Source organism: Fringilla coelebs (assembly GCF_963513975.1).
Source record: "Fringilla coelebs genome assembly, chromosome: 4".
Classification (NCBI taxonomy): Eukaryota; Metazoa; Chordata; class Aves; order Passeriformes; family Fringillidae; genus Fringilla; species Fringilla coelebs.
Genome location: NC_140032.1, coordinates 36633504 through 36645397, shown reverse-complemented (window position 1 = coordinate 36645397; position 11894 = coordinate 36633504). Strand labels below are relative to the sequence as shown.

The 11894-nt window shown below is 44.9% G+C and overlaps 1 protein-coding gene across 1 annotated transcript; it reads left to right on the top strand.

The window, feature by feature from the left end:
• The first annotated feature begins 304 nt into the window (after positions 1-304).
• Positions 305-7527, top strand: SAP30 (Sin3A associated protein 30). The gene is made up of 4 exons (XM_084204777.1): positions 305-879; positions 2162-2284; positions 4919-5017; positions 7111-7527. The coding sequence occupies exons 1-4, from the start codon at positions 574-576 to the stop codon at positions 7231-7233; spliced, it is 651 nt and encodes a 216-aa protein (XP_084060903.1). The 5' UTR covers positions 305-573; the 3' UTR covers positions 7234-7527.
• Positions 7528-11894: the final 4367 nt, after the last annotated feature.

Below are 11894 nucleotides of genomic sequence, written 5' to 3'. Positions count from 1 at the left end.
GGGGGAAAGAGAGGTTGCGGGGGCTTTGCAGCGGGCCCAGCCTCCAGACTGGGAGGAAAAGGGAGCGGAGCGCGGCGCGGGAAAAAGAAGCGGCTGCCGCAGCGTGTCCTCCCCCCGGCGATGCCTGGGCCGTGCTCCCGCCGCCGCGCGGTGCCCCGGGCGCTGCGGCCGCGCCGGCCGGGGCAGGAACTCCGCTTCCCGTGGGGCCGCGCGCGGCAGCCGGCATGCGCGGCGGGCGGGCGGGGCGGGGCGGCAGGGCAGGTTGCTGTTGTTACATAGGAAACAGCTGAAGAGTCTCCACATGACAGGGGGGGAAGGAGGAAGTGGGGCGGCCCGCGGGGCTCTGCCGCCGCTGCCGCTCCGGTAGTCGCGGGGCTCGGCCGGCGGCTGCTGGCGGGGAGAGTCCTTCCCGCGACGCGTGGGCTGACCGCCCTCGAGGGCGGACTTGCGCCCCGGCGCCGCCGCTGAAGGGAGGCAGGCAGGGAGCGGGGAGCCCCCCGCCGGGCCGCGGCGCCTCGCCGGGGAAGTTTGCTGCGGGGCGAGATCCCGCCGGCCGCGGCGGTGGCGCCGGGTATGAACGGCTTCGCTCCCGAGGAGGTGACCCAGCGCGGGGCAGACCCCGCCGCCGCGGCGGTGGTGGGCAATGCGGGCTCCGCCGTGGAGGTGCCGCCGCCGCCAGCGCCGCCGGGGCTGGGTCCGGCCGCCGCCGCCGCGGGCTCGGCGGGCGGCGGGTGCGCGGGCGGCCCCGGGGCCGGGCAGCTGTGCTGCCTGCGGGAGGAGGGGGAGCGATGCGGCCGCGCCGCCGGCAACGCCAGCTTCAGCAAGCGCATCCAGAAGAGCATTTCGCAGAAGAAGGTGAAGATCGAGCTGGACAAGAGCGTAAGTCCGCGAGGGGAGGACGCGCCAAGGCAGCCGGCGGGGCGGGCGGACAAAAGCGGCCGGTAGGTCGCTGCATCTGTCTTAGTTGACCGGGGGACTTTTAATCAAGTTTAGTGGGGAAGGAGGGGTGCTTGGCAGCGGGGAACTGTTCGTTCCCCCTTCCCACCTCTTTTCCGTAGCACGGCCGAGTTTGGCAGGAGCGGTGGCTGCAAGTCCCTCCGGGCGGGGGGCAGCGCCCGCTTTTCCTGCCTGCTGCTGGGGTCCCCTCTAGCCCCAAGAGCCTGGGCATCGACTGCGTGTGCCCCCTTGTAGCCAGAGCGGGGGTAAGCGTGGCCGGGAAGCGCGGCTGCTCGCCGGAGCGGAGCGCAGCCTGCATGGCTCCCGGCGCGCTAGTTTGTCTGTGTTGCTGGCGACGGCCGCGCTCGCCGCCCCGCCTCGTGTTGCAGCGCCGCACGTCTCCCGTGCCGCTTTATCTTCCGCTCGGCAGCCATCGGGCCCCGCGCTGCGCGGCTCGGCTCGGCTCGGCTCGGCACGGCCGGGCAGGGCGGGGGCCGGCCGCCTTCCAGCGGGCCGGGTTGCCCGGGAGCCGGGAGGGCGCCCGCCCTCGCCGGGTGCCGCGGGAGGGCAAGGCGGGCTACAGCGTGGGGCGGCCGGCGGGAGCGCTCGGGCCGGGGCTGCGTGCGCCCCGAGAGACCCCGGCCCGGCTGTGCAGCCCGTCCCTGAGGCTGCCCCGTGCTCTCATTTGCCCTGAAAACACGCGGATTTGGGGATTCCGGGCTGCTACGCGCCCAGATCTCCCAAAGCGTGCAGATCCCCACGAAAGGGAAACTTGTTAAAAAGAAAGAAAGTAAAAATAAGTGTGTTGCGTGACCACGCCGGGTAGCGGAAGTAAAACAAGGAGGGGAGGATATAGCTGGGGAAATGAGAGCCGTCTCTCAGCCCAGCAGAGAAAGCTGAAAGCTTGTTTTTTGTTTGCGTGCTGCCCGGCCCCCGCGGTGCGATGCGTGGCCGGAGGGAGGGAAGGAGGGAGGGCTGTGCTGCGTGGCTCCACAGCCTGGCACTGCTGCATCGGCCCGTTGCAGTATTTCAGCGAGCTCGGGGCCCAGCCGGTGGCGGGGAGCTGCCGCGTAGCACACTCTCCATTTAGAAGCCGCCAGTAGAAAAGCTTCCTCAACTCAGTTAATGTGGCTGTGAGTGCTTAAGGGTTGTCTATCTACGTGCACTCTGGTCTGGGAGATACACTACGTGGGTTTGATTGAAAGATGCTGTTTTATTCTTCTAGGCAAGACATCTGTACATTTGTGACTTCCACAAAAATTTAATTCAGAGTGTGAGAAATAGAAGAAAGAGGAAAGGCAGCGATGATGATGGTGACTCACCAGTGCAAGACATCGACACTCCAGAGGTAGCTAAACAGTTGTTTGGGTTGTTTTCCAGTTACTGTGTTAAGCTTCTTAATGACGCCGAGTCTGCACCAACGCCACTCTCCCACTTTTACAGCTTACCTTACATGTGGGAAAGGGAAGATTCTTGATTTGCACTGTTCTTAATATAACAGAATTTAACTGAATTTTGTGGCATGTTTTCTGATTAAATGGTGCAGAGTACAATGAACAAGAGTCTCTATTTTTAACTGTCTGATGGTTCTCTCAGAAATGTACTGTTTTCCGTTTCCTCCTCCTTAGCGCTTTGCCACATAGCATCGAGCTCTTAAGTTTTGCAGGAGCTGACGACCTGAAGGGAATTGCACATAGTGCTCGGGATATAAATGCTTCTCTGTGCTGTCCCTTTGTGCTACATGCATTGCACATGGTTCTTGGCAGTTATTCCATTGCCCTAGTCACTTTAAAGACTGAGAGTTTAATGATGGTAGCTTTGTTTCTGCCCCACTGTGGGGGGAAGAGCCATGTGGGGAGCTCTGCTATGTAGGAATGGAGTAGAGAAATACAGTGTCTTTTCAGCCTGTTTTCTCCAATGCACATCAGTGAAATCTGACCTATTAAAATAAGGGAACTAAAGGATTCAACTTTTTTCATGGTATAATGGGTTGGTCTTGAACATAAGGCTCTCTTTTTCTTACACATGCTCTGGGTTATTTTTGCTACAACGTTGCTTAGCAGGTGCTCCACAGTGTGTTAATTTTGAGCAGAGGCTGTTATGCCTACGTGGTCCCTTCTGAGAGGGATTGTTAAAACATTCTTCAGAAATTGCTCTGTAAGTGTTAATTTAATGGCATCCTTATGGTCAGCATCTGCAGATAACAGCAAGTAAGCAGGAAACTTTGTGCAGGAATCTGTGCCTTTAGGCACGAGGCTCCAGTCTGAAGGCTCTGGCTAAGAGGATTTTAGGAGATTGCAAGTAGTTGGATGCTGGGTGGTGTTGTCTGTCTGTTAAATATCTGGGATCTGTTTCTTGGAAAGTTCTGTCTAAAGCTAGTGCTGCTAGTGACTTCAGGTAGCTCTCTGACCCTGAGTAATTGCAGCTCTCCTGGAAGCCTGTTTTGTTTTCTTATGCCAGGATTATAAAGCATGTCACAACTGATGGATATCTCCAGAACAAGAAAACAAGCTTTTTTTTTTTCTTTAACAGTAGTATAACAAAAAAGAAAACTGGGAACTGTTTTTGAGGAGCGTCAGCTGGCTGTTTAGACAAGGGCAATATGTTCATTCCTTGTAATTCCTGTATGCCTTAGATATTTGTTTGCCCTTTTCCACCTTTGTTTTCAATTATTACCCAGTTTGCTAAGGAAAAAAGTATCATTCTTCTGAAGAGTTGTAAGGCTCTGCTGCTCCATCTCAGTCATGACCATCTTTACTGGTTGGAAACGATTCCTACAGGAGGAAAAGAAACTCCTGCAGTACTGGTAGCTTCTGGGGCTTGGTGAAAAGCTGCTGCTCCTCCTTTGCATGATGCTGCAAGGGTGGCTTCCCCACTGTGGCTTGGGAAGTGTAATTTAATGCCATGTAAACTCTAGAAACACCCAAGGATGATCCTTTATCATGCAAGGTGGCCTCAGTTCAGGTCTGGCCGGGTTGCCAAGTGTGCAGTAGCACTGCTGTTTTAAGTGTTCTGCAGTGAGGCTGTTAAATGAATTTAAAGCAAAAGTGAATGCCTTCATCAATCTTTAATGCAGTGAATTTGGAGAATACTACTGTAATGGCAACTGACCTAATAGAATTTCTCATTCAGCCTGCTTTCTGAGCTTGTTCTCCCACTCAGTCATCTGATTAGGCTCTCCTAGGTTGTCAGGGAGGATGGGGAAGGGTAAGCTGTTGCTGGGAGAAGTGACTGATCAGAGTACATAGGATTCAGAACTGGTGGAGTACTGATTAAAGCTGTGTATTTGTATCCCTGAGAGGACTTTGTGTAATTCTCTCAACTGTTGAATGACATTGAGAAAGAATTTTGGGCGTTTATGCCCATGCACATAACTCCTGCATATTGCTTGTGTAGCAGGGACACATTTGGAGAGCAAGTTGTTTTCTTTCCTCACCTCAAGCCAAGAATGCTTATGCTCTAGACTCTGTCGTGATTCTAGTATGTGGTGCAGATGTCTTTCATGGTGCATTGTGTCTTGTATGTAATCTGCATAAGATTTCATGGCTGAAATTACAGTATAGAGTCATGATATAATGGCTGAATATACTGTATAGATGCTGATTCTCCTTTGGATCAGCATCTTTATAGATGTTATATAAAAGTTGCTATTCAGCTTGGTGTTATCGTGCTGGAGCTGGGAAGCAAACAAAAAAATCCAGAATGGATGGAAGTACAATAGTGAGTTCAAAATAATGTCTCCACAGCTAAAGGGAGGTAGAGGCATGCTCAGTAACAACAAAACACTCTCAAACTGAGCTGGGCTATTTTCCTTTCTGCTGAAAGGTTTGTTTTTTGTCAAAATGACATCTGCTGAGCTGACTGTTTACACTACTATGTCTGTGAGTTTCCAAAATGTTTTTGGGAGGTGAACTATTAATGACTGATTTTTTTTTCAGTTATATTAGATTGTTTTCTTCCCCTTCCCCCTCTTTTCTTCTAGGTTGATTTATATCAGTTACAAGTAAACACACTTCGAAGGTACAAAAGACACTTCAAGCTACAGACCAGACCGGGACTTAACAAAGCACAGCTTGTTGAAGTATGTATGAGTGTTTCCCATAATAGAAAATGCAACTTGCTGTGGCATGTGGTTTTCTATGCACTATGATCCTTGCATAAAGTGCCTATATAATCTGGATTTTAGGAGAACAAAAGGGAGCTGCTTATCTAGCTTCCTTCACTGGCCACAGCTCCTGAGCCAAGTAAATCAAAAGTAAAAGCTCTTTCCAGAGGAGGGACTCTTAACTTCCAAAAGGCGTGTATGCTGCTTGTAAACACAGTGTTGAGCTGGAGCAGTAAGATGATCTTCATGCCCCTGAATATCATAGAATCATGGATTTTTTCTGTCTGTGCATCAATCACAGCTTCACCTGAAATGTCCTGCTGAAAGGAGCTAGAAACTGAGAGCTGTCAGTGATGTTCTGGTGAGGTTCAGACTTTGTTTTAAAAAGCTAGTTACTGCAAGCATAGGTTTCTATTTATGTAAAGTACAGAAACCTGAAAAAACATGCTTCTATTGAGAATTAATTCTGTTAAAACCACTGGAATCTGCTGTCAGAACCTGGAATTATATGGAATTTACTGTTTCCAAAAGTGCTGAAGCTGCATGTCAGTACAGCTGTACGTTAGCATCTTTGCTTTGCACAAGTGCAATTTTAAAGGAGTTATCTAGTGCTGCAAAGGTGCAGTCACAGCATATTGATGTAAATAAGTGGAAGAGCTGGTGATATTTACAGAAAGGCATAGCTACTGATTTCTCACTTTTGTGCAGTGATACATTCAGCTGTATTTAAGTGCAGACACTGTTTTCATCTCTCCTTAATCTGTGTGGATTAAAAACAAGGCTCTTAAAGGTGTGGGTGATCTCAAGGCTGAACTGTAAAGGAATAGTCCTGCTGCCACTAAGTGTAAGAATGCAAAATCAGTCTTCCATTTTCTTATATCTAGGTTAGCTCTTGAATTAGAAGGACTGTGAATTGAAAAAGCACAGGTAGTTGCTGTTCTGCCCAACTGGTGTTTCTCAGGGTCTGCTTTAGGTACATCTCCTATGATACTTGCACTAGGTTATTCCAGGTACATCTCCTATGATTTAGGTACATCTCCTATGATACTTGCACTAGGTTATTCCAGTGCTGCCTGGTGTGCATGGGCAAAGCTGTTCTGCCACATGCTTGATTTGACTGACCTGCAGGTAGGTATTTGTCAGCCATAGCCACAGAGCTTCCTTCATACACAGTATGTGTGATTCCTTGTAATCTGTCCTAACATACCACAGACACTGCTCTAGCTATTACTGGAAGTTCACTTCGAATGACTGTGTCAAACTGCTTCTCTGTGAATGCTTTTGGGGTAGAGTTTAGAAAGTTTCTTTTTAGTTAGGCTGAACATTTATCCATTTATCCCACACATATCCTGTGGTGCTTAAGTGAGCAGTCCCATGTTTTTCACTTCATCCTTTTAATCTACCAGTCTGGCAAAGAGCCAGAGAACAGATTCAGTTACAATATTTTGCAACTTTCTTTTAAAGCTGATGTTCATTTTGATGTAGGGCAGGACTGCTGAAATGACAAGTGATTCAAGAACTGCTTACGGGTTGTTATGTTTCAATGGTTACAGCATGGTGAATTTTTATTAATAGCTTTGTTTTGAAGAGCTGAATGTTCAGTTATCATTTTCTGGTAATTCTTGTGTTGTGTTAAATGTTTCTGTATGTGATTTGATGCAGACACCACCTCCCAAGTTGAGTGCAGAGCGGTAGCCTCTCATAATTGTACTGTCACTGTTGATATTCTGTAGTCATTACCTGTTATATTCAAGCTCTAACTAAACAAATGTAATGGTAGTCCCATGATTGTTCTGATATCTTTGAGGGTTTTTTTCCCTGAAAAATTCTCAGCTTGTTACTTTGGAAATTAGGGGTACAATCTGCTACATCTGGTTCACAGTTATCAGTAAAATAGTTCCTGTTTACCTTTTTATGACTACTGAAGACTTCTGAAGAGAGGCAAAATTTCCTTTTTTGTAAGCTTCTTAATCAGTTTTTTAAAATTGAATGTAGTACATTTAAATATGAATCTTCAGTTTTTGCATGTAAGAGTGATTATTTAATTTCCTTGCATTCTTCCTTTATAGATAATTGGCTGCCACTTTAGGACAATTCCAGTGAATGAAAAGGACACCTTAACGTACTTCATCTACTCAGTGAAGAATGACAAGAACAAACCAGATCTAAAGATGGATAGTGGGATTCATTAGGCAGAAAAGGTTGGGACTGAGACTCAGGCTGCAAATGAAAAGACTGAGGTTTTGTTGATATGCAAAAGCTTTCTTTGTAACTTTTTCTCCTGAGAGACTTAGTCTGTTTTATTTTTCATAACCTTGCTGATTTGTTTGAAAACCATCTCTTATGAAACAAATTTCCTCAGCAAAATTATTTTAAATAAATATCACTGATATTGTTGCTCAAATGGGTGTGTCTGTAATTTTAATGAGTTGGACTCGATCCTGACAGGTCCCATCCAGCTCAGCATATTCTGTGATTCTATGATACTTGTACCTAATAGCCAAGCTTTAATGAACTATGTAATAATATTAAAATATTTTTCAATTGAAACGTGCCAAGGATATATTTATAAGTGTACCTCAAGTGCTTATGATGCAATGCCTTTGAAAAAAAAAAGCTGTAGCAGACTTGGCAAGGGGTTCTTTTTCCTAAGGTAAAAGGCTTTAAGTGCCAGTTCTGTTCTTAGCAGGGCAGAAATGGCTGAGTAACACTTTTTTTCCCACTTTGGAAACAAGCATTGGAGGATTTTCTGATTGGTTTATTCATTGTGTCATTGCTGAGATACGTGCTTCCAAGCACTGAGGCCTTCCTGCTCCTATATTAAAATGGAAAAAAATGCAGCTTTTGAATTTCAAAGCTGTAAGTACAGATGAAGAGACTGCTGCAGCTTACTGTGCTGAGAAATCCTTTGACTCACTAAGAAATCCTTTACCTGCTGACTTCCCCATTTGTCTGCATGGACTGCTGCTAAGAACTTAATTGGAGAATGAGAGCTGAGCCTGTGTGGGGTCAATACAGCCTCTTCTAGCAGGCACACTGTTTCTTTTTCATGGCATGGGTTAGCTCAGGCCTGTTTAAAAGGAATAAACCCCAAACTCATGGTAGCTTGTGGAGAATTATATTAGGCTTTTAATTGATTGTCTTACAAAACTCTGATGTTGAAGATGGTATTATGAATGACTTCTTGTATTGCAGCTATTGTGCCAGTCTGTGGTGTATGGAACATGATTTCTTTCTGCTTAAAGCTGTGCACGTAGGATGAATAAACAGCTGAGGGAAAAGAGTTTTTATCTTAAAGCTGAGGAGGATGTGGCTTCAGCTTGTTCAGTTAGCATTTATTGCAACTCCCAACCTTATCAGATGTTTATAAGCTTTGCCTTAATTTGGGAAAAATAGGAAAGCAGTATGTCTGTGATCTAATCTGCTTGATGTTAGTCTTTTGAGTTTTTTTGAAAATTACTACTCTGCTGGCATCACTACAACTAAGATGCTTCACTTTGCTTTTTTTGACCTGTGATGCTTGGGTAGAACTGAATGATGATAAACCCTAACCTCAAACTGGCTGCTTTCCCAATATCTCCCAGTGGTATGATTTCTTTCACTTGTACTGCTTTAACTATTTCCACAATACAGTTTTGCAGTGCTGGCCTAAGTTCAAGACAGTGCTATCTAGCTAGTGACAGCTAAAATTGGTGCTCCTTTGAAGATAAGTTTTCATGGCCATTTCACTACAGGGACTGTCAATTTGTTTACTAAATGTCCTTTGAACACATTCAAGCTTCTTACCTTCAAAGTGCCAATTGCATAAAAAGCCAGGGAACCTAGTCATGGATAGGACATCCAAAGGATAAAGAGTTTTTTTCTGAGTGTGTGGCAGGGTTGAATGTTCTCACCTAGGCCTGGCAGGATCTGTAGATGAAGTTGTGTGAGGGGAGGAGAGTGGGGAAAGGAACAAAAGCAAGTTTCTATGGGAAGCCAGTTTTAAAGTGGTAACTGAAGTGACCCTATATTGCTGCATGTGGATAGTGGACAAGTTTTGGATTGTGGATTTTCCAAGAGTCTTGGAAGAAATTTAACTGAAAGCCATCAACTTTAGTACCCAGCCTTGTATGTGCCTTAACTTTTTTTTTGCTACAGCTGTTTTGCAAAGCTGAGAATGCCAGGCATATGCAGTGTGATTCTTGTAGAAGCTAGATGGCAGAAACAACAGAAGTTTAACTACCCTAGAAGCTTGTAGAGGACTTCACACGAGAGCACATACCATAGGGGTTTTTTTGCAGAGCACTGACTCTGGATATTTTCACTGGGTTGCCAGTTATGGGGTTTATTTTACTATCAATTGATTATTTGGTAGGAAGCCCAAATTATTCTGCTTGAATAATTATACAAGCAAGGCTTAAAAAGCCTGGTGACACAAACTGTTAAACAATCAGTAGGGCAAAAATAGTACACACAGATTTACTTGAAAGATTTATTATTGGCTGTGTATAATCACCCCCTCACCCACTATCCAACCCTTGTTTACTAACAAGAAGAAGAACAGTCGTGGTGATATTTCATACTGACAGGTGAAGTAAGCATGGTAAACTGGTGGTAGCAGTTTGGGCCAGTGTGTAAGATTTTTAGGTGAACAGTGCATTTTTTGAGTAGAGAGGACTGCACAGTTCCTTCACATTTTCCATGTGACTGGCTTGAAAGCTAAAGAGTTTATATATGTAAAGCAGCAAGTCAGGCTTTGCTGCCTGTAAGCCTGCCTTGTTCAGGTGACTGCTTAAAATTATGTGGTCACCTCTCAACACCTGCCAAGAGAGATTGCCATACTACAGAAAAATGGTCAAAATGTATGTCTCTGTATCTGTCTCATACATCACAATACCTCTTAAATATTAAGATAATTATCTCTGTGTTTTCTGTAGCTATTGCCTTACAGGGCTAGTCTAAAAAAGCCAGCATTTTAACTTACTTTGGAGTACTGTATTTCAAACAGAGCTTGAATAAAAAAATCTGTTGTTGTAATAGTTTTAAATGCTCACTGCTAAGATTAAGCAATATAAGGGTTTAGAGATTGCATAGTCAAGGCAGGTGACCAGTTAGACAGAAGACCCAAGTGTGCTTTAGTACTGTTAATGTCAATTTTTACTAGGTTTTTTTTTAAATACTTTCAAATATGGAAATACAGCCCTTTTGTATGTGCATGTATTTTAAGATGCCTAAACAGAACATGGGAGCTTTTCCTCAGAAGTGCCAGGGATTGAGTGGCTTCAGCTTTAAATGACATTAAAAGCGTGATGGCAATAATGGAATAGGAAGCTGCGCTGCCATAAGTTGCTCTGAGAGTCAAGTTCCTAACAACACAAAGGCTTAGGTTTGAAGTGTCTGTTTCCAGACTAACTAAGGATATTGTGCTGAGTAAGAAGAGTTATGCTTTTTGCTGGGGTATGCAATATTAGGATACATTAAGAGCTTGTACAGTCTGTTAAACCATGGAAATGTCTTTATGGAAATTAGGTCAGCTACCAGATTTGAAAGGAAAACTTCTTAGGTATTTGATATTCCACAAAGGTATAGAAAGGAAATTTTTTTTACGGTGTAAAGTGAGGCAGTGGCTTGTGATTAGAAAGGAAGTTTTTTTTGTTGGTGGTAGTTTTGTTTTACCCTTGAAAACATTATAACATGATCGTAGAATGATGTCTGTTATCTTCACTTGCAGACTTGAATCATTGACTCTTGCAGGGGATCACAAAAGATATCTTTGGTCCAAAGAAAATATCCCTGAAAGATAGGATCACATGTTTAAACAATTAGATCATTGGTTTGTTAGAGCTTTAATATGACATGCATTTCCCACTGTGGTTATTTTTTAGCATGTATGATGATGTGTGTGGGATTACTGTGTTTGTGGGATGTCCTTCCAGCAATGCAAATGTAACTGCAGATCTGGCTGAAGATACTGCATTTCTACCCCTGCCAGCCTGCTGTGGGAGCAATGGCCAAACCTTCACTGGCTGACCGGGTTGCAGAACTCCACCCTGGCATTTTAACTTTGAGAAAATAAACTTACCAAATAGGTTATACGATCAAAATAAAGGACTTGGCGTGTGCACACATACTGTTTTAGTGCAGTTTGTCCCGAGAGCACAGATGCAGGTGCAAAGCAGGTCTTGTGTACCTCAGGATGATGGGAGGAGTATTTTCTTCCATATTTGTATCAGAGGGAGAGGCTTTACTATGCTGCTCAAAGGTTGAAGCTAGAGACCTAAAGTGTGCTTCAGGGTGAGGACACCATATCTGGTTTGAGGGAAAGATGAAAATCTTATTAAACCCTGCTCTCAGGTTGAATGAGAGATTTTTAGCTTTAGAAGTCTTTCCCACTTGGTTCAACTTGAGTCCCCTACAGGAGTGCTAAAGAGTTGCTTTTATTGGATTTTAGGGGACTTGAGAAATGAGTGTTAAGAGGAGCACATATAAAAAAAATAATTTTTGCTTGCCTATATAATGCCATCACATTTTGGTTCCTCTGAAGTATTAGTAAGTTTTGAACTGTTGATATTTCTAATCCAAATTTACTGAAGAAAAGATGTTGCTGAAGAGCTGAATGAAATAATACTTCTTAATACATTTTATTACCTAACACCAGTATGGGCTGATGGTGTTTATTTAACTCAGTTATGTTCCTTCTATGTAACAACAACAAAAACCAAAGTTCAGTGAGGATTTCACTGTTCAACTTTGTCAGCAGTGCAAGGAAGCCAGGGAGGTGTTGGTGTTCTTGGGCTCAATCTTTGCATTGCCTTATACAAGTATATGTGAACCCCCGTGCCCCTCCTTGGTTTTTTCTGCTTTTAACAGCTAT